This window comes from Periplaneta americana, chromosome 16 (assembly GCF_040183065.1).
Source record: "Periplaneta americana isolate PAMFEO1 chromosome 16, P.americana_PAMFEO1_priV1, whole genome shotgun sequence".
Taxonomy (NCBI): domain Eukaryota; kingdom Metazoa; phylum Arthropoda; class Insecta; order Blattodea; family Blattidae; genus Periplaneta; species Periplaneta americana.
Window position 1 is genome coordinate 8,199,830 of NC_091132.1, and position 24,011 is coordinate 8,223,840.

The 24,011-nt window shown below is 36.0% G+C and overlaps 1 protein-coding gene across 2 annotated transcripts; it reads right to left on the minus strand.

Annotated features, from left to right (window-relative positions):
* Positions 1-7,195: 7,195 nt before the first annotated feature.
* LOC138716407 (cycloserine biosynthesis protein DcsG-like) lies at positions 7,196-21,806 on the minus strand. Of its 2 annotated transcripts, none has more exons than XM_069849471.1 (2): positions 18,324-21,806; positions 7,196-11,225 (listed from the first exon to the last, which is right to left on the minus strand). In XM_069849471.1, exon 2 carries the CDS (start codon positions 11,215-11,217, stop codon positions 10,303-10,305), a length of 915 nt encoding a protein of 304 aa, XP_069705572.1. In that variant the 5' UTR covers positions 11,218-11,225; positions 18,324-21,806; the 3' UTR covers positions 7,196-10,302. The 2 variants fall into 2 exon arrangements, with proteins under 2 accessions (XP_069705572.1, XP_069705571.1); XM_069849470.1 differs by lacking the exon at positions 18,324-21,806 and adding an exon at positions 18,116-18,311.
* Between the last annotated feature and the right edge of the window lie 2,205 nt (positions 21,807-24,011).

Genomic DNA, 24,011 nt, shown 5'->3' on the forward strand with positions numbered 1-24,011 from the left:
CCATGAGACCAGTGGTGAATAGCGTTAGGGCCCCTAATCACAAAATTAACAAATTCTTACATAATTTCTTAAAAAATGCCTTGCAGCTTATAAATTAAGATCGAAGAACATAGATCACAACATCATAGAACAAATTGCCAACTTACTTTCCGTTTCCATAAAACAGAATTATTTTTCTTTCAATGACAAAATTTTTCAACAAACTAAAGGCTTAGCCATGGGCGATCCCCTATCTGGTCTCCTTTCGGAAGTGTTCTTACAAAGTTTGGAATGTAAACAAGTTCCCAAGTTAACTACTCAGTATAACATACTCTTCTATGCCCGTTACGTAGATGATACCCTCATACTTTACAATAGTAGTAGTGCAATCCACGAAGATGTTCTCAAAAGTTTTAATAACCTGCATCCTAATTTAAAATTTGCTTGTGAGACAGAACATAATAGATCTATAAACTTTTTGGATTTGAACATAGCCATTCGAGGCTCCACTGTTTGTTATAATATTTATAGGAAACCTACAACCACCAGTCATTCCATCCAATTTGATTCCAATCACCCCTACACACATAAGATTAGTAATTTCCGTTTTCTAGTTGACCGGTTGCTCAAAGTCCCCCTAAACAGAAACAATTATCAGGCTGAATATAGATACATTGTAAATTTAGCACAAATCAATGGCTTTAATAAGAATTTAATTAGCAATGTGATAAGAAAACGCTTAAATAAATTTAAAGCAGAAACCAAAACTAATAGCACTATAATAAGTTCTGTGAAAAAGACTAAAACCACCCACTGGAAACCCATGACATTTTTCGGTAATGTGTCATACTAATTAGGTAACCTTTTTAGAAAAGAACAAATTAACGTAGCATTCCGTACCAGCAACAAACTTAATAATATAATTCCCAATAACATTCAAAATTACAATAAATTTGCCAATAGCGGTATCTATCTATTACAGTGTAAAAACTGTCCCAGTAAATACGTTGGCCAAACAAAAAGGAATTTTCGCACGCGATACAAGGAGCACGTCTCTGACTTCAAATTCAATAGGAATAAATCAAAGTTTGCCACGCATCTCATTTCCCTTAATCACGAACTTACTGGCATAGAAGAAGCCCTTCAGGTCTTAAAGACTATTAACAATCATAATATTATATGAATGCTGCGGAGGAACTATATATTACCACCTTTTCTAATAATAATGATAGCCCGCTCCTTAACGAACAATACCCAAATTCAAATAACCCGCTGTTTAAAATCACACGCAAGTAACGTTCACTCATCCACTAGTCGTGCAACGTATACAGTTTTCGTCATACGCTGCCACTTAATGTAAAGATCAGTCGTGTCGCCGGCCTCATGGATTTCAAGACGTTCTTCCATTTTTTGTAAGTATTGTTTTAGAAGATTTAAATAATACTTAAATGCTTCTAAATATTCTTTCATTCTATCCTTACAATTTACAGGATTTTTCCTGCTCTCCATAACGGCCACACGACCGACCTGTTCGTAGCATCTTCAAATCTATCTTGAAAACTGTATCTGCAATGACAGAAGAGTTTTGCTGTTTCCTTGGTTCACACACGCCTCTTTCAACACAGTGATTCTACACACATCGTGGAGGCTTTTTGCTATATTCTATTCTCTGTTTTTAAGTGATATTACAGTTGTAACTTTGGTTTTTAACGTCATATACCAAGTCTACACACATCGTGGAGGCTTTTTGCTTTATTCTATTCTCTGTTTTTAAGTGATATTACAGTTGTAACTTTGTTTTTAACGTCATATACCAAGTGTTCACTTTTTATAACATGTTTCATTCGACCTACACGACCTGAAGATGCCAATCAAAATTGGCGAAAACGTTTGTTTTTAAAATCTGTGTAAATGTTATTATAACATGTTTTATTGTGTATGACTTGAGGCTTTCCCGGCGTTTGATGTAGAATAACTCTTCTCGGGTTCTCAGCCAGGTGAGTTGGAGATTAGCTTCCAAGCTTTCGACGGCTAGCTCTGCCATCTTCTTCTTCGTTCCTGAAGATCCAATTACTAAAAGAGTATATATGTAAACAGCGTAAATAGAACAAGTATAATTAACTCAAAGATAGTGATAGTGATAGAGAACATTCAACAGTGAATAACATAAAATAATATAACAGAATAATGAATAATAACAAAATCACGAAACAGTGAAGCAAAAGACAATGGGACACCAATGAACACATAATTGATAAACAAGCTTCAATAAACCATGTAATATGACTATGCGTTATGGGGCATGGTGATAATTAAACGAAAGAAAAAAGTTCACTAGAACAAATTCAGTCCTAGAGGTGAAAATGTTTTGACCGCCGCACAGAAAATAAAAGTAATTTTTCGGAAATTCAATTTCAGGGAAAATATCGTTATTCAGGCCGGTGTGCTACAACTAATATTAAAACAAATAAATGAACACAGGAATGCAGAAGTTTGGGGGAAAAATCCAGAAAAGGAGAAATTCTCCCCTTCAATTCGAATATTGGTGGTAAATAATGACCCTATGCACAAATAAAGAAATTGAATATACAAGTTGAGGCTTTCTCTGATGATGATGGAGACGAGACGTTGGATATTTCTAAATCTATTAGGTCTCTCCGTAGACATATTTTATAGTAAAGAAAAATTAGCAAAGAGGTCTTCTCGGAAATTAACCTTTCTTCTACCGAAGGATTTAGACATTTAACAATCACGTGTTGGTAGTAGCTGTATATTTTAATGTCATTAATTATATTTATTTGATCTCACTGGACTAAAGTTTACGTCTTATTTGCTGATTCCAGTTCAGGCATTTTTAATTTGTTATACCTAACGAATTATTCCCAGTCAGTAGCTTTATTTAGCATATAGCGTCTGAGTAGGAATAACGAACTAGGGCTTCATGTCTGTGACGTTAAAATTTTCATTCATTATCAGTGAGAGCGAAATAAATACGCTGGCGTTTCATTTAAAATTAGAAAAAATTTAACGTCAGTATTGGTATTAGTATGAGTAGGGCCTATTAACATATCACGTGACCGGTAGCAAACTTACTTATTTCAGCAGCACAGTTAAAAAATTAAATGTTTCTCTCGCTACTTAAATTTTTTTAAATAATCAGTAACAACATGATTTAATTATTAACTGATTAGCATTAAGTATGATTATAGCTAACGAGGTTATTCTCAAGATTTCTCCTTGTGGTTTAGACAACTTCATTACACTTAGACTTATTCTTCGTAACTTAACGCTGTATTTCAGTTACATGATCTTATGTTGTGACATTTTAGTGTGTAATTTTTATAATTTGAACACTTTTCAATTTATTGTAGGTTGTAATACTCAAAACTAAGAGCTTGTATCAATATTTCCACAGAGATAATCATGAAGTTAGCCGTCGTGAGGGTCAGTGGTCCAGAAGACAACAACGCAGACATAGTTGCAATTCAACGGAAGATGTCGGAAGAGGGTCTGGAATGCGAGGTTCAGAACTGGGACGATCCAAACGTTCAGTGGTCTGAATATGCCCTCATTATTTTGACCAGTCAGATTGACTATGTGTCACATGTGGAGGAGTTCCTGCAGTGGGTGACGAGTTTGGAAGACACTCAGAGCCCGTGCAGATTGAGAAATAGCCCAAAAGTGATTAAATGGAATTACAACAAGAAGTATCTTCTGGAACTTGAATCCAAAGGCATCAAGATTCCGGCCACCATCTGTTTGGATCCAACTTGCACACAAAAAGAGGATATCTCAAAAGCAATATACAACGGTCTGCAGAATTATGAATGTGCTCTGAAAGAAGTGGTAGTGAAGAACATCGTTGGTGCCGACGGGGTGAGTGTCTGGAGGTGTAAGGTCAGTGATGACAGGACAATGGACCAGGAAACGTTGGATAAGATCCAGCAGCATCTGATGTCTCCAGGCGGAAGGTTTGGCATCATGGTGCAACAATACCTACCGGAGATTTTTACAGAGGGTGAATGGTCGATGGTTTATTTTGATAAGAACTTCAGCTATGCTGCAATCAAGAAGCCTGCAGCCAACCAGTCTACGGAATTTCGAATCCACGAACAATATGGCGGCACACTTCAATTTGTACCTCAAAACAGCGTGCCAAAAGCGATTTTGGATTTCGGAAATAACATCATAGCCAAGATGGAGGAAGGGTTGCTATATGCACGGGTTGACGTCGTTATGTTAGCTGGCAATACGCCTTGTCTTATAGAACTGGAAGTGCTAGACTGTCGATTATATTTGAAAGAATCTGCACATATGGACAGATACTTCAACGTTATCCAGAAGTATCTCTAATGATCAAGTCTATTCTATCCGTCTACATTCCTAATTCTACATGAATTGAAACACTCTTCTTAAATCTTCTATAGTGGTGGTGGATATGATTTCTTATTAGGAAGTGGTTCCCAAACTTTTTGAAGACGCGACACACGGTTGTGAGAGCTATTTGTTTGTGATCCTCACTACCTAACAGGTACTTGAACCCCAATCAAAAAATACAAATCCTTGTAAAATAAAAAAATGATAATTTTTACTCAAAACCAGTGGATACTACCCAACTTCTGATGTATGGGTATCCACAAGACGAGAAATCGGAAGATGCAAAACTATTTTCCAGTACCTCTTTGACTTCTTAAACTGACCTTCCTGGTTGATACAGTCTATTTTTCCAACATTTTAATAGTAATTTGAAAAGGCAAGATGTTAACAAAATAAACTTGAACAGCAAGAGATAAAATCTAAGGATTTGTAAGGAAACTTGATTTCTGGTCGACATAACTTGGCAAAAATAAACTTGATTAATTCCGATGTTTTAAAGAATTCATGGAAAATTTAGCATGGTACATACAGTATGATTCGACAACCTACTGAATTTGTTTTTGCGGATATGCAATTAAGTTTGCACAATTTTGAATAACAGCTTTTTGAGTATTTCCTGAAGAAACCCAAAATAATTACGACAGTCACAGATCGATACTGAATCCGTTTTTAGACAGAGTTGTGTTCAAGTGGTTAAAAAAATACATATTAAGGAAGGACTTAATGAAACTTGTAGGCCTACCTACTGATGGAATGTTGAAACTATGCTTTTTTTGCAGAGCGTAGACCAGTTTTTGATCAAAATAATACAAGAATATCTTATCTTGAGTTTACAAGAGAACCTCTTAAATTTTTGATAACATTTTCAAACTCGTCTTTATTCAAAATAAATTTCTAGACTATGATTGGCATCAAAACAAAAGTGACAAATCTACTTGAAAATGAAAATGATAATATCAATGTGTGTATCGAATATAAGCTTAGAATTCAGATTTGAGAAGCTAATTTCTTAAAAATAGGCACATTATTTTAAGATAGCATTAATTATATTTTTTTTTTACTTTGTAACTACTGAAACATTTCTTTATTTTTATGTCCAATGTTATGTATGTTTCTGTTTCTAAGTACGACATAAATGTAGACTTACTGTATGTTAATAAGGCCTTTTTTGTCTTATTTTGTAAATCATGTCGCGACCCTTTCCCCCAGGGTAATCACTGTTTGTAGTATGTATTGGTTTCTAGAAGGTAACGGTACAACACAAATGTCATTGTTGTTCACACATCGATCACTGCCATATCGCACGTAATGTCTGGACAGATTTACAAACCTACAAAATTAAATGACATACCAGTACTTCTGTGTTATTATTATTATTATTATTAGTAGTATTATTATTATTATTATTATTATATATTTATGCAGTAAATTAATAAAAACCTTGTCTGATATGAGAGATATAGACTGGATGTCTGTCATTGTTGTAAATTTACAAACAGCTAAATCTACTTCGCTGACAGTGCACTGTTGTTCCCCCCGCTTTTAGATCAACATGTTCTGACAGGTAATCTATTTCCGAACGTGCAAACAGACTTGCGAATTAACATGGAACTAGCTATTCATATAGGTATGAGAATAAATAAAGCAAAGAGGAAAGGAAGAATGAAAGATGAAGGGGAGAATTATTAACCTTGACATGCAAGGAATCCAAATCCAAGCTTCACTTTTTATTTTCGAAGTTGGTAGTTTATTTACAGCATTAACTTTTGAGAGAACCAAAACCAGACTGTAAGTTACACAACAATTTACGAAACCAAGGCTCATTAACAATGAAAATTAAACATAACATAAACGTTAACTTAAACATGTAAACGTTACGGTAAAATCAAGAAGTCATATACCATTCACGGTGGGAACATAAAGATAACCGCAAAGATACTTTGTAACCATGGAAACATAATAACGACACCATTTCCTCATATTCTGTCATATACTTCAGCGCTCCACGATTGTGTTCTGTTTGCAAATCACGTAAGCATAAGCATGAAAGTTTGGAGTTTGCAAATCCCATTTGGTAACCTGGCCGCAAACTTCTGTGTTTATGATACGCTTATGTTTAATTTCCATTGTTAGTAGGTAGACGTTCTTGCAACTCAGGGTAAAGAATGAACAACACGTTCTTGTAACCCAGTACGTGCCTACAAAAATATCTTAATGTTCAAATACTTGAAATATTCTATTTGGATAGATTTCTTAAATTAATTTAATCCCACTCTTATCAAGACACATACATACATACATACATATATCAGCATCGGAAACCCCTACTACCACCAATGATGATAAAGGGAAACGGGAGAACCCGATAATAACTCTTTCTGCAACGTCTGCTTTGTTCATCACAAATTCCATCACGACCCGACCGAGAATCGAACCCGAGCCGCCTGGATGAAAGGTCAGCTCGCTAGGACTGTAGCCAGAGACGCGGCATCCATTCCTGTCAAGAATCTGTAAATATATTCCTCCAGTCAACTGAACGCACAACACAATAGGGTTAATAATTATCTGAAGTCAAAGAGTAGAAAAAATAGCAAACCTGATAATGTCTGTATCCTTTTGCTGTTTGTACTTAATGATAACGGCGAAGCTCTTTATTGTACATTCACTTAATAGACTTAACTGAAAGAAATGTGTATATATATATATATATATATATATATATATATATATATATATATATATATATATAATGTTATGTTTTATTTAACGACGCTCGCAACTGCAGAGGTGTATATATATATATATATATATATATATATATATATATATATATATATATATATATATATAGGGTGTTTCAAATATACGGGGCATAATTTCAGGTATGTATTTCCCACATGTAGACAATCAAAATAGTTCATTACAACATGTGTCCGGAAATGCTTCATTTCCGAGTTATGACCTTCACAACATTGAAATTCACCGGAACGTTTTTCTTTCCCAGGTCGTTGTCATTACAGAAGATGTTCAAAATGTCCACCTCCTGCTTAAATACAGACCTCACATCGATGTCTCATTGAACTGCGAACACGATCCCAAACTCCAGAAGTATTGCGTATGTCCTCAGAACATGCTACAATTCGATTCCGAAGGGATTCCAAATCAGGCACCGGAGACGAATAAACCAATGATTTTAAATGGTCCCACAAGTAGAAATCGAGAGGGTTCAGATCAGGTGAGCGTGGAGGCCAAGCAATTGGGCCACCTCTATCTCTGCCAGCTCTTGATTTGAATACATGTCGCACAGTCTAACGCCTACACAACACTGAATGTAACCTTCGCCTCGGAATGAACTGTCAGAATGCCCTCTTAATGTCTCCTTTGACGGCAACGACCTGCGGAAAGAAAAACGTTCCGGTGAATTTCAATGTTGTGAAGGCCATAACTCGGAAATAAAGCATTTCCGGACACATGTTGTAATGAACTATTTTGATTGTCTACATGTGGGAAATATATACCTGAAATTATGCCCCGTATTTTTTAAACACCCTGTACAGTATATATTTAATTTTTGTATTTAATAATTTAGCTATAAGTGAAGATTGTAATTGGTTGGCCTGTTATGTTCATATCTTAAAATAAAATGAAATAAAACAACACTGTGACACCCCACCTTGGCCTATACTTTATAGGCCTATGACATACAAGTCATGTTCCCATCCCTTCATATGATGTTTTCATCCAGTATCCGCATTGGTAGTAGGCCTAAGCTACTTCTACAAATTAGCGCGCGGTTCACTCTACGTTCGGTTCAGTATTGTTAGATTTCAGAACCTTGCAAAGCAGTCCTAAATATTCTCCCAAGCACACACATCACATTCACTCTAATACATACTGACAAAGAAAGCTCACCAAGTAATAATGGATTTTCACAACGATTTTTCGTCATACGTTCCATTTGAAATAAGAAAGTCCCTCTATAAATTTCTACGTCCGAAAAGAGCCTAGTTTTCGAGATATGATTTTTTCATAATTTTCAATCCAGAGCTATAACAGCTAATGCAAACAGTGCTATGTGCTAGACATATCAGGAAATAATCTCATCTAGCTGTATACCGAACTGTCAAAATCTCCTTAAATAATATAAGTTATGAAAATTACACCAGATAGGCCTACATAATATTCATGAAATTGACTATAGAACAGTCTTTGAAAAGAAAATGTAAACATACCTGAAATTACTGACTGTACTGTTCACAGTATTGGAAATCGTTAAAATGCTCAAAACACAGTGAAATTTTGCACCACGAATATTTCAGAAAAATAAATTTCTCCTGGCTTAGTTCCCTCACAAGGGGCGCCTTATTGGTGTCACTTACTTGTGAAGTTGAGACCTATCTTCGAACAGTTGACTAACAACAACAGTCAGCTTTAGAGCTTAACATGAAAACAGAATTCTACAGGAGTGGTAAATTTATCAGGTTTGTTGCTTTATTCCATACCGTACTTACATATCTACGAGATGAAAACTAATTAATGTTAAGACTGCAATTTTGTTACTTTATCTCTCTGATGCAATATAATATCCGTGCGAATTAACAAAACACTAACAGAGAACTTCCGAATTAAATTTTTCCAAGCCCTAAAGCCATGAACGTCAAGAGACTGAACAATCGGAATTGTGTGCTTTGGAATGTCAACACTTTCACCGTTTTCCCTTCTGGAGTTATTCTTAGTCTCTCTACCTCGGTAACTGGTCCACAAGTCTACCAAAAGAATGCTAAGATCACAGACAGTAGCCCCTAAATGAGTGTCAAGCGTTTATTTTAAAAAATCATATCTCGAAGGCTAGACCTTCTCCGGATGTAGAAATTTAGAGAGGTTTCTTATTTCAAATGGAACGTACGGGGGAAAATCGTTCTGTAAATAAATTATCACTTTATGAGCCTTCCTTGTGAGCCATTCTTAGCTTATTTTACTATTTCTCACGACTGAAGTTATCCGGTCAAAAAACGTATCTTACAGGTACAGTACAAAGGTGGAAAAAATGCTCAGAAGAAAATCAACAGCATGCGGTTCACTACGAAGTATGCATCTTCTCAGAAGTCGGCATCTGCACTTTTCCCTTAAATGGGGAGGAGAAAAATCTGTGAATGTGCACCACAGATATCGTCTAATGTGCCGAAGATGTTCTCGAGGCGTGCTTACATTCTGATGCTCCTCCACGTTAAACTCTTTTTGTGCGAGATCGTGCGTATTTGCTTGGTTTCCGCACAAAACCAATCCGCGGGAAGTCTAAAAATTCCACATTCAGTATTCCCAACCTAACACACATAACAATTTCCCTCTTCCTACCGCTTAAGTGACATATTGATTTTACTGCTTTAGGCTTTTAACATATTATTTTTAGAGACGTTCAATATAGTAATAATTATAAATTGGAAACTTACCACTGCAATTTCACCTAAATTGCACTGTTAATTATTGTTTTTAAATATTTGCAAAAATTAAGTAAACTCTACAACTCCACTAAAGTAGCTGCATTCGTGATGCAAGTAACATTAAGGAAGCCGTGAAAAAAAAATCAACAAGATTCCAGACTCATCATAGACTGGGGAAAAAGAAGACAGACGTATATCACGGCCTTCTGGAGTATAGTAAACACAGAAAACATTTTAAAGCAACAATGTTGAAGATAGATATTTTTGTTTTGCAAATTCGGCGTCATTGAACAAAAATCAAGATGGAGATTTCATTGCAACTAATTAGAAATTCCTCTTTCAGGTATGTAATAAACGATCTTCGCACAAAATAATGTACGATACACGAGCGGTATGTTTTCTTTCAATTTTCGGAAATTAAAAAAGCTCAACTACGTTTCGCTTTTTCAAACTTTTCCTCGAACATGAAAACTTCAACATACCGCTCTTGTAACGCATATTACTATTAAAGGTGTCTCAGGATAGCACTGAAGTACTTGTCCATGTGTGAGGGCTCACTCAAAAACAAGAAACAGTCCAGCACCTCCAGCTCCATGAGACAAGGAGTGTTGTCTGCCAGCATGACGACGTCCACCCGAGCGTACAGCAAGTCGTCCTCCACTGTTGATATAACACTGTGTCCGAAATCAATCAACGCTTTTGGCACGCGATCACAAGAGACAATCTCAAATGTGCCACCGTAATGGTTCTGAACTCGAAATTCCGTGGTCTGATTGGCTGCAGGTTTCTTGATTGCAGCGTGGCTGAATTCTTTGTCGAAATAAATTAACGACCATTCGCCATATGTCAAAATCTCCGGCAAGAACTGCTGCACCATGACGCCGAATCTCCCTCCTGGAGACATCAGCTGCTGCTGGATCTTGTCCAGTGCTCTGCCGTCGTTGGTTTCGCACTTCCATACTTCTTCCCCGCCTGCTCCCACGATGTTCTTCACAATGATTTCTTTTACGGCACCTCCGTACTTCTGCAGGCCGTTGTGTATCTTCTTACCGATATCTTCTTTCTCAGTGCAAGTTGGATCCAGCCAGATGGTGACCGGAATCCTGATGCCCCTGGATTCCAGATCCAGAAGGTACTTCTTGTTGCAATTCCACCGAATCATTCGTGGATTATTTCTCAATCTGCATGGGTTTTGAGAGGCTTCCAAATTCTTCACCCACAACAAGAACTCCTCCGCCTGTTCGACGTAGTCAACCAAAGAGGTCAGAATAATCATGGAATATTGAGACCACCGAACATGTGGATCATCCCAGTCCTGTACATCGCACTCGAATCCCGCGTCCGACATTTTTCCTTGGATTGCAACTATGTCTGAGGAGGTGTGTTCTGGACCACTGTGTCTCACAACGGCTATCTTCATAGTTGTATCTGTTGACAAAAGGCGTTGTGTTGAACAGTGCATTCCATGCCAAACTATAAATGAATCGGTTATTTCGAAAACGTAACATGTACAGTTCTGCGCAAACTTCTTTAGTAGCATTTATTACGTTAATCAAACTAAAAGTCAGTTTACTATTCATTTCTATAGATTAAACGTGTGACTTCTTATGATTTTAATAAAAATATGTTATAGGAAAGAGTAAAGAGCATTCGGTTGAAAAAAGTAACATGCGCGAAAATGTCACATGTTACGTTTTCGAACTAACCGATTCATCCAGAAAGATAATGAGAAACAATTTAATTGAAATCGGGATTAATTTTAAAGTTCTTGTTATCTTAGCAGAGTATAGCCCTACGGTCTTACTAATAAAAACTCTATATACAGACGTTTAACTGTCTTATACTTATACAATGAGTAGCTCGTTTATAAGTCGTGTGTAAATTCCTTACTAATAATCACTACATACGTCATGTATAACAGTATAACTGTTACACAGTTACGTCATAGTTTTGTCATTACTTCGTTACGAAAGGTAATAGAATATCTGAGGTTCTCTATTGGATCCGGTAGAGCGCTCTAGTGTGGCGTGTTAAATATCGATAGTATAACTGGCTCTAATCGATTACCACACTACATTTTGGTCAAAGAGTACAAGCTACAGCAATATTATTCTAATAATTCTATGATCTTTGGTTTGTTCTTCTGTGGTTACAAGGTAAACATCATCATAAAATGACAGTCGATACGAACAGCTGTTAAAGGGGCGGCCATTTTTTCCCTATATATAACGCTTAAACAAGGGGTTTCGTGTATATAACTACTGCAAAGCAATTCCCATTGTATAGTTACAGCCTGTTTATACGTCCATAGCTTATTCACGGTTTATTAGTAACGTTTTCTGTCTCAACTCTGTATAAGTCTCGTATAAAAACTATACACGGTTTATTAGTAAGACTGCTACTTAAAAGCTATCTACTTGTGGAACGTAAGAACAGTCCTCAGAATGGTTGGAATGGAAGGGATTTTCTGAAGGGGGCATTACGATCCAGCACTGCGGCTTTCACGCTCTAACCCCGAGAAAACCCCCAACTGCGACTTTGTCCGCCATAAATGTCACTATTAATTTTTTCAATTAAAAATTCCAGGCCTGGCCGGGACTCGAACCTGGATCTCCTGCATGACAGGCTGAAGGTCTGCGTCTTCAGAATGGTTACTGTGCTCTAATCTGGTTCGTAGCTAATGATTACATCACGGAATTGAATTACAATTTTCGGGAGGGACACTATCAAACAGCACTGCGACCTTTCACGATCTATTGCGCTAACCCTCAAACTAGGCGCATTCTCAAACCCACATCAGCTGACTACACTGAGGTTCGCTGCGTATCCAGGTATCGAGGAGGCAAACCCACTTCGTCCCTAGGCCAGCTCCCTCCGTGCTTCGCCAACCGGAATGCCATGGAATGACAACGAAATGGAGAAATGTTGACGGGATGATGTAGATGCCTAATATGGTGAAACGTGAGAACCCCGAGACAAACCCCAACTGCGACCTTGTCCGCAATAAGGAACTCGAACCCGGACCGCCTGCGAGACAGGCTGAAGGTCTGACCACTCAGCCACCGCAGGGGTGTGATTACATCATGATATGATTAATAAATTACAAGCGTTTAGTAGCTGGAGAAGAATTTAATTCTTGAAGTCTACTGTTTACGTAGACCCTAATTTATTTTCCTACCAGTCATCTGGTTTGAAAAATTACATCTATGCTAATAATAAATCTGTAGCCAAACTTTTTCTGGTAATTTTCTATTTTCCAAAAATAATTGGTGTTAACATGTATAATTAACCATCCTGAAACCGAAAATCGCTTTTTTGAAATTTTTGTTTGTATGTCTGTCTGTCTGTCTGTCTGTCTGGATGTTTGTTACCGTTTCACGCGATAATGGCTGAACGGATTTCGATTAAAATTGGAATATAAATTAAGTTCGTTGTAACTTAGATTTTAGGCTATATGGAATTCAAAATACATTATTTACAGTAAAAGGGGGGTTATAAGCGGGCCTGAATTAAATAAATCGAAATATCTCGCTTATTATTAATTTTTGTGAAAAATGTTACATAACAAAAGTTTCTTTAAAAATGATTTCCGATAAGTTATATTCTATGCAAAATTTTGATAGGACTGATATTTAAGGATATACAAGACTTTTAAAATAACAATACAATACATTTTCATCGCCACCACAGATTATAGCGTTGTTGTTCCTGCAGTAACTCCTGTGTGCAAAATATAAAATTTTTGAGCAGGAAGAAAAAAGCAAATTTATTCATTCCATGGCAATGGTACATAGGAGATCGTGAATTCTTAGATTTTCGAAAGAAAGAAATATAATTACATATCACTATATATGCTGTAGCACTATTTAAGTTATTTGTAGGGTTCAGAACCATAGTGGGCCAAACGCCATTTACTGAAGACGTAGAAAGCAAGGGTTAAAATTAAGTTATTACCATAATTCAATGGAACCATATACCAAGTAATATAAAGTATACACAATAAAACTAAATGATATGTCAATCTTCATTAAACTATGGTTGCCTAATAACAATTAAGAAACATGTTAAAGGAATTGTCATTGCACCAAATGAGTGATCTCTGGATGAAAATTATCACATTTTAATTTTTTAAAGACAATTTAAATTAAGTAACATATTAAACGGTTTATCCTTCTATCAAACACGAATGTTCCCTGGATCAAACGTCCTATTTTAATTATGTAGGCCTAATTACTTTATATTTATTTCTAACGGGTGGAGCGGAGCGCACGGGTACGGCTAGTGTAAAATATAATTAGAGTAGGAAGTAATATTAACCGGCAACTTGTCCCAAAAGTCAAATTGATCACTTTATATATATATATTAACGTAATCTCAATTAGGCTTCGATTAGTTATTTATAAGCAGAAGAGACACCTCGTGGCTTGTGCACATTGTATAACCTGGCGCAGCAGAAGGGAACAGTTCGTGCTCTATTGGAATACAATAGGCCTAGATACACGCCGAAGACGATACAGTTTGCGATTTTGCGACAAGTTTACTGTCATAAATAAACCAGCACTGCCTCATCAAACAATAAAGAATGACCCACAAGGAACAGAGAACACAGATCACACACAGATAGAGAATGCATCTTGTAAACCGTAATGACTAGTAAATGGCGTACCAAAGCGAAATTATGAATAACAATATACTCGTAGCATCTAAAAGAGATAGCCTAACTTTAAAAATACGGAACATCCCGATTCTCCTGGATGTAGTAATAGTAATAGGCCTAATATCATTATCATTATCGTAGTCCGTCGTTTGTCGTCAATGTCTGTCGTCATCATTAGCACTAGGCGTCCCTACGTCTCAGAGTTGGGGTAAGTTAACGCAGTGTCTTTCGTTCGTTTGAACTCGTGCTTATCATCACGGTAAGTTAATCCTCAGCATTTGGGTGGCTGAAAGCCACTCCTTTGACTTCGAAACACAACTATCTGCTAAAAAAAAAAATAAAGGTATCATTTTCTTTGTTAAAGAAAAATTGCATTATTTTAAAGACATTTTATTTTCTGTCTGAAGAAAATCCACCTAATATAACTTTGGCAAGTATCAGCCTTATTATTTCACTATGCTAATATGATAGTGTATTACGTTTTTGTTTTACATATTTTTTCATTTCATATATTGTTGCAGTGAATAATAAACCACATTTTCAAATTTTCAAAGGAGAATAACTGCCTGTTGCTAGAAAACACAGCCTTATATCTAAAGAAACTTCGTTCGACTTATGCAGAAACAATGGGGAAATATTTGAAATATTTTACACAAGCATTATTTATCTCAAAATCTGAATCATTATTACAAATTTCGTCCTCGGCATCTTGCTGTTATTCTTCTTTACAAGACGTTGAATGTTGCCTGTTACGAATAGCAGTATTCGGTCGTAATGTAACCGATCAAAACTAAAGTTCACTGCTGAACGAAACACACTGAAATCTCCCATCCAACGCAATTACGTACTGGTACCTAAGTCAGAGGCGCATGAAGCGCGTACAATTCTTAGCCCAAATTATCACTAACATAATCATTATTATTTTCATTTAATCTGGCAGATCTAAGGCCAACAGGCCTTCTCTTCCGCCCGGCGAGATTAATTGAATATAATAACCTTATCTATTACAGTAATAAGAATTATAATAATACCGGTATCTAAAACATACAACAATAATATGACAGTTAATTGTAGTAGTAGAAGTAGCAGCAGCAGCAGTAGCAGTAGTAGTATTAATAGTAGTAGTAGTAGAAGTAATAGTAGTAGTAGTAACAGTAGCAGCAGTAGCAGCAGTAGTAGTAGTAGTAGAATTAATAGTAGTAGTAGTAGTAGTAGTAGTAGCAGCAGTAGCAGCAGCAGTAGTAGTAGTATTAATAGTAGTGGAAGTAATAGTAGTAGTAGTAGTAGCAGCAGTAGTAGTAGTAGTAGAATTAATAGTAGTAGTAGTAGCAGCAGCAGCAGTAGCAGCAGCAGTAGTAGTAGTAGTAGAATTAATAGTAGTAGTACTAGTAGTAGCAGCAGTAGCAGCAGCTGTAGTAGTAGTATTAATAGTAGTGGAAGTAATAGTAGTAGTAGTAGTAGCAGCAGTAGTAGTAGTAGTAGAATTAATAGTAGTAGTAGTAGTAGCAGCAGTAGCAGCAGCAGTAGTAGTAGTAGTAGAATTAATAGTAGTAGTAGTAGTAGCAGCAGCAGTAGCAGCAGTAGTAGTAGTAGTAGTAGAAGTAATAGTAGTAGTAGTAGTAGCAGCAGCAGTAGCAGTAGTAGTAGTAGTAGTAGAAGTAATAGTAGTAGTAGTAGCAGCAGCAGTAGCAGCAGCTGTAGTAGTATTAATAGTAGTGGAAGTAATAGTAGTAGTAGTAGTAGTAGCAGTAGTAGTAGTAGTAGTAGAATTAATAGTAGTAGTAGTAGTAGCAGCAGTAGCAGCAGCAGTAGTAGCAGTAGTAGTAGAATTAATAGTAGTAGTAGTAGCAGCAGCAGTAGCAGCAGCGGTAGTAGTAGTAGTAGAAGAAGTAATAGTAGTAGTAGTAGCAGCAGCAGTAGCAGCAGTAGTAGTAGTAGTAGTAGAAGTAATAGTAGTAGTAGTAGTAGCAGCAGCAGTAGCAGCAGCAGTAGTAGTAGTAGAAGTAATAGTAGTAGTAGTAGTAGCAGCAGCAGTAGTAGTAGTATTAATAGTAGTAGTAGCAGCAGCAGTAGCAGCAGTAGTAGTAGTAGTAGTATTAATAGTAGTAGTAGTAGTAGCAGCAGCAGTAGCAGCAGTAGCAGTAGTAGTAGTAGTAGTAGTAGAAGTAATAGTAGTAGTAGTAGTAGTAGTAGTAGCAGTAGCAGCAGTAGTAGTAGTAGTAGAAGTAATAGTAGTAGTAGTAGTAGTAGCAGCAGTAGCAGCAGTAGTAGTAGTAGTAGTAGTAGTAGAAGTAATAGTAGTAGTAGTAGTAGCAGCAGTAGCAGCAGCAGTAGCAGCAGTAGTAGTAGTATTAATAGTAGTAGTAGTAGTAGCAGCAGTAGCAGCAGTAGTAGTAGTATTAATAGTAGTAGTAGTAGTAGTAGCAGCAGTAGCAGCAGTAGTAGTAGTAGTAGAAACAATAGTAATAGTAGTAGTAGTAGCGGCAGCAGTAGCAGCAGCAGTAGCAGCAGCAGTAGTAGTAGTATTAATAGTAGTAGTAGTAGCAGCAGCAGTAGCAGCAGCAGTAGTAGTATTAATAGTAGTAGTAGTAGCAGCAGTAGTAGTACTTGTAGTAGAAGTAATAATAGCAGTAGTAGTAGTAGCAGCAGCAGCAGTAGCAGCAGCAGTAGTAGTATTAATAGTAGTAGAAGTAATAGTAGTAGTAGTAGTAGTAGTAGAAGTAGTAGTAGTAGTAGAAGTAATAGTAGTAGTAGTAGTAGCAGCAGCAGTAGCAGTAGTAGTAGTAGTAGTAGTAGAAGTAATAGTAGTAGTAGTAGCAGCAGTAGCAGCAGCAGTAGTAGTAGTAGTAGTAGTAGAAGTAATAGTAATAGTAGTAGTAGTAGCAGCAGCAGTAGCAGCAGCAGTAGCAGCAGTAGTAGTACTAGTAGTAGAAGTAATAATAGCAGTAGTAGTAGTAGCAGCAGCAGCAGTAGCAGCAGCAGTAGTAGTATTAATAGTAGTAGAAGTAATAGTAGTAGTAGTAGTAGTAGTAGAAGTAGTAGTAGAAGTAATAGTAGTAGTAGTAGCAGCAGTAGCAGCAGCAGTAGTAGTAGTAGTAGTAGAAGTAATAGTAATAGTAGTAGTAGTAGCAGCAGCAGTAGCAGCAGCAGTAGCAGCAGCAGTAATAGTAGTATTAATAGTAGTAGTAGTAGCAGCAGCAGTAGCAGCAGTAGTAGTAGTATTAATAGTAGTAGTAGTAGCAGCAGTAGCAGCAGTAGTAGTACTAGTAGTAGAAGTAATAATAGCAGTAGTAGTAGTAGCAGCAGCAGCAGTAGCAGCAGCAGTAGTAGTATTAATAGTAGTAGAAGTAATAGTAGTAGTAGTAGTAGTAGTAGTAGAAGTAGTAGTAGTAGTGGAAGTAATAGTAGTAGTAGTAGCAGTAGCAGCAGCAGTAGTAGTAGTAATAATAATAATAATAATAATAATAATAATAATAATAATAATAATAGATAATAAGACGTATGGCAAACCTACAAAGAAGAATCGAGATACTCGAAATTATAGCAATCACGCATCTGTGTGTGACGTTGTGCGTAGAATGATGAAGGAACGGGGAAATTTATTATAGCTGTATGAGATAAAGATGTCGTGAAAGAAATTAAATCTCTATACCTTCCTTACCTTTAAAACAAACGATGTGACAAATCACTTAAATTTAATTCTTTATATGAGCTGAAATTAAACACATTTACAATTAATTACAAAACAAGAAGTAGTGTAACTTCTGTACATAATAATATTTATCACGTTACACGACGCTTTGTTTTTAAGCCTATTACAAGAATTACTTATTCCCTAGCTAGAAGATGACTGAAATAAAATTACTCACTGCAAAAGATACTTTAAATAGTACACTTCTTTTTCAATGTAGCCTGTACAGATAACGAGGCAGATAAGTACTAACGTCACATTTCGTAATACTAGGAGATGACGCAATGCCAATTAACATTGCTTAATTCCCTCGTAAGTTTGCAACATTCTCCTCTATTCCGTAAAACTCGCTGTAATTTTCTCACGGATAATAACACACAATTAGGCCTATTAAATTAGAACTGACAACGTAATTTAACAAGAGACTTCCTTGTTACACATACCTAGCATGGAGTTTTAAATCCCCCTGGGGGCCTAATCGAGATCTTTACCTGGACTTGCTTACCCGATTTCATACGAACAAACACGGCAGCTCTCTGCGTGGCTTCGATTTCTCACTTGGGTTGATTACCTGGTTGGGTCTTTTCCAAGGTTTTCCTCAACCGTAAGGCGAATGTCAGGTAATCTATGGCGAATCCTCGGCATCATCTACCTATCACCAATTCCATCGTCGCTAACTAAACTAGTAGTTGATACAGCGTCGTTAAATAACCTATATGAGAAGAAAGTAGAAAGAGAAACAAATGACAGTGTGTGCGTTTTAAAATAGCTCAAACTGCATCCCTACATTCTGTAGAAGCGCAAAACTGAGATTTGTTACACTTATTCAGGCGTTATTTATGGCAATTTATCTCTCTTATTATTGTGTGTTAGACCTACGCATTTATTAAGGAAATACATGAGAAATTCCTTGAATATTCAAGTTCAGGTTGTTAAGAAACAAGAGTCCAAAATACCCAGTCTCTTTGAAGAACTTCTTATAAGGAGAGATGCTGCGTTATAGGACTCTACAAATTGAACATCTTTCACTAAAAGCTAAGCAAACACTTCACATAAGGTCTTGTACGCAAAAGCATGAGATTTAAGAACCTTACCTTGCACCGAAAGTGCAACAGGCTCCAATGAGCAAGTGAACAATCGAGAATGCACGTGCGGGAAGGATCGATAAAGTCTCTCTTAGATTTTTAAGGAACTGTTTCTTATTTATAAGGATTGAATACGATTGTGCGTGAAACAAATTTTAATGCAATTGATATGTTATATTATTTATTAGTGATTATTTTCTTTTTATTCCTTCATTGAATATACACCATAGGCCTGTTATTTATGTACAGATATTGACAATGGAATTACTGTGTTTCATCTTAATTAGTTTGATGGAGAGCCTCTAATAGCCTATGGGTCTATGATAAGAGAAATAAGAAGTATAATTATTCATGCAAGAAAGTAAATCTATCCTTCTAGCAAACACCATGATCAATTACAAGACTCTGATCCATTGCTAAGCAAGTGACGTCAAAATAGTATGACGTAACTCATTACTGTTGCGAAGCAAGTGACGTCACATGTTGAAACTTGATAACATTTGATCCATTTGACATAAGCGTTTTATGTTGAAATAAATACGTATAAATGTAGCCTATTCATCTATCAGACAGTGTATTCTTTTAATCTTTTTCTATCTACGTATCCACACATGAACCTATATACCATCCATATTCATTATGCCTCTCTATTTACCTACCAACTAACCTACACATCTTAATGTTGGGAATTCACTTCTTGAAAACTTGCTATAAATTTGTGGAACTGTCACAAATTTGATATATTATCATTGTGGAAAGAGATTATTTTGCTCCTATGAGGGTTCAATTGTCCTCTAAATCCCTACATTAACAATACAAATTTGGCCAAATTTATCTGCTAACCTAACGCGGAAATACACTAGATTTAGCTGGAAAACCGCTGAATTGGCAACACTGACAGACCTATGCAACTATAGATATCGTATCTGAATTCCAACCCAACCATCCATCCTTTTCTCTCATTCCTCTTATTTACTTACGTACTATCTAGTTGTCCGTCTTGTCTGTCCATAACGTGTGGAAGGGAACTCAATATCGAAAACCTTGTAATAAAGCACAAGAAGATGCGGAATAATAATCTCTTGGCCATTTTTCTATATTTCAGCTTTACAGGAAAAAAAAATATATATATATGTGACGGTAAGATCTGCTTTTCATTTCATCCCAAAGAGAGAAATCTAAGGGTTTGAGTTTTGAAATCTCCGCGTCCAATCCAATGGAACGGTTCACATATAGCCAAACCCTGCGGTTTATGTAAAGGGACGCACCATCGGGAAGAAACTACATGCTTCATGGCCATCAAAGTGCCACGGTCAGAATATATGTAAGAAATTTGATTTAGTGTAGTAGACGTAATCAATTGTGGCCTACAATCCCTGCCCAAACATTGAGAGAAAAGTGCACCAGAAATCAGCTTGACGGGCTGCGTGTGGATTTTCAGCAGTCCGCGTACGAATGTTGTGAAAATTAGTAATGATATTTTTCATGACACGTGCCTCATCTGTTATTAAATAGTAATATGCGTTACAAGAGCGGTATGTTGAAGTTTTCATGTTCGAGGAAAAGTTTGAAAAAGCGAAACGTAGTTGAGCTTTTTTAATTTCCGAGAATTGAAAGAAAACATACCGCTCGTATATCGTACATTATTTTGTGCGAAGATTGTTTATTACATACCTGAAAGAGGAATTTCTAATTAGTTGCAATGAAATCTACATCTTGGTTTCTGTTCAATGACGGCAAATTTGCAAAACAAAAATATCTATCTTCAACATTGTTGCTTTAAAATGTTTTCTGTGTTTACTATACTCCAGCAGGCCGTGATATACGTCTGTCTTTTTTTCTCCCAGTCTATAAATGCGAACTTAAAACAAACGGTAAGGTTATGTAATGATTTATTTTTCATTTTAATATTTTAACAATATTATTTATATAACATATTGCAGTAATAACATCGGCAAGTTTGTCGATTTTTTCACGGCTTCCTTAATGTTACTTGCATCACGAATGCAGCAACTTTAGTGGAGTTGTAGAGTTTACTTAATTTTTAAAAATATTTAAAAACAATAATTAACAGTGCAATTTAGGTGACATTGCAGTGGTACGTTTCCAATTTATAATTATTACTATATTGAACGTCTCTAAAAATAATATGTTAAAAGCCTAAAGCAGTAAAATCAACATGTCACTTAAGCGGTAAGAAGAGGGAAATTGTTATGTGTGTTAGGTTGGGAATACTGAATTGGGAATTTTAGACTTTCCGCGGATTGGTTTTTGTGCGGAAACCAAGCAAATACGCACTATCTCGCACAAAAGAGTTTTACAAAATCTATATTCTGATTCAGAAGCGACTCACTGTTTTTTTTTCTTTTCCAATTCTACTAATTTTAACTATAACTTTTGCAAACACAAATATGTTTTATTAACAAATGTAGGCCTATAGGGATTTTCAATAGTAAGAGGCAACTTTAATTCAGGTTTGTCAAAGCGAGCCATAAATTTAACGGTATTTTCCATAGCCACGATTCGACTCTTCTGCAGTGGTCAGATGATTGACAGCTCACCAAAGAGCTCCAAGTTAAAGATGGCTTGACTCAAGTGGAAGGTAGCTTGGAGTTCAGGTTGCGATGGCTGTGGGCGGAGCAGGAGAATCGATGGCTTCATCTTCAAGACATTATTTTGACACAAGGGGGGAAAAAGGATTACGCCAAAGTGCAGAGGATAATGTTTACTGTTTAATCTAAAGATGGGAAACATTTAATAATCAGCATTACTACAAAAATAAGGATAAGAGATAATATGGAAATGCTAGCGAAGACGACAGAAGAAGATTCACCAACTGTTTACAAACAGAACATAACTGCGGTGAAGTGAAAATGGCGGAGACTCTATACTGTTTTCGCTGTAACAAAAATCCTAATGTAAACATAAGCACGTTGCTGTCATACCCATGATTGGCTCCCAGTCGAAACACTCACATGACGCAGGAAAATATAGTTCGTATTTGGAAACCACAATCTTGTATTATTTGAAAATAAAAAAATTGAATTGTTAAATACGATGAAACATATAACTTCACTCATATGTAAAACGCTATGTAAAAGAAAAGCTACTTTTATATTTTGCTATGTACTATGAACGCGGATGAATACCAACAGTAATACCGAGGTAGTCTGTTCTTGTAACAAGCTGGCGTCACTTGAGCTCGTAGTTGTTCACGTAAGCATGTGGTACTGTAGTACGGCTTCTGCATCCTCGGTGTGTGTGGTTATTAGTCGTAAGATTGGAAACCCTCTCAAAAGCGGAAAAACAAATAGTATTAAAGGTACGGTATATAATAAGTTATGTGATAATTTAATTACAGTAATTATAAAATAAATGTTTCCTAAGCAAACGAATGCATAGTAGTGAGGTTAGGCCTACTTGACGAGTAACGGGAAATGTCTAACATGAAACAGAATGTACAACAGTAGGCGGGAACACGTACTGAGAATCTATGGCGCCAAACTGCAGCCAATGAAGCCTCACTTCAGTCACGTGCTATTGTTTACATTAGAATTTTTCTTACAGCGAAAAGATTATACTGAAGGCTAGATAAGATTTAGCTTATTTAATTGCATTGCATGTATTCTGTTTCAGAAGAAACAACTTTTTTTTTTTTTTTGCTTTACTATTTTTAACTTTAGGTACTTTTTGAAAGTGTATAAAACAATGTTATTATTGTAATTTTATAGTACAGTTTCTCCAGGGAAGCAAAAAGTATAATCATGGTAATTTGTGAATACCGATTTTTTTTTTTTTTTTTTTTTTTCAATTTTAAAGTACAGTTTCGTACTGCAAAATACTTACGAACGTAGATATTTTCTTGTGCAATAAGAACAGTGTGATTTCAGTGATTTCAAAAAGTGAATATTTACCACAAACATATTTTCCATATTTCAAATTAATAATAAAAAGAGACATATTAAAAATTTAGAATGTATTATTCATTATGTGAGAGGGAAAATAATATATTACGTAATTAACTACTTTGATATTTTACAATAAGCACGTTTAATATCAGATTCCGAGTAAACCGCTTGTGTGAATCTATTTAAACATGAAAGGACACAATTATTGTGCACAGAGTTTTGAACTTTAAGCATAATATAATGCACTGAACGTAAGAACGTTGTAACATTCGCAAGTGTCCCAAGGACGTAGTTCGTAGTAGGTAGTTCATACGTAGGTTTGGGCGTCACCAAGATTGCTTCACTCGCCACAACCCTCTCGTAGTGGCCGGCGTCCTCCAGAAGACTCTTTAATTATCATCATTTTCTACAAAATCTTACAAATTCTGGCACTGGCTTATTGCACAAGGAATGGGGTTCTTCGCACCATCATGACACGAGTTTTGTTGTTTCTGTTTTTTTTTTTCTGTTGTAATTACATATTTTTAACGAATTAATTTAAGCAAATATATGTTTTATTAATTTCTATTTGTGGAAACTCATATAGGGTTTATTCAATGTTATTACGAATGTGAACGCAATTTTTCACCAGTAAAATATTACTGTTACAGGAAATGGTGAATATTATTTGAATACGATTCAAAATTAACTTATATTGGTTTCAAAACATTGAAAATATCACATCTATACAGGATGGTGCAACTCTTCACATCCTTAACCCAGTAAAAGAATTTTTAGATAACATTTTTGTTGGTCGTGTTATCAGTAGGCACTTTCCTGTAACTTGGCCTGCAAGATCGCCAGACATTACCCCAGGACATGATTGATTGTGGG

Excerpts from the sequence above, each read along its gene's own strand:
- LOC138716407 (XM_069849471.1), bottom strand. The coding sequence starts at position 11,217 with ATGAAGATAGCCGTTGTGAGACACAGTGGTCCAGAACACACCTCCTCA.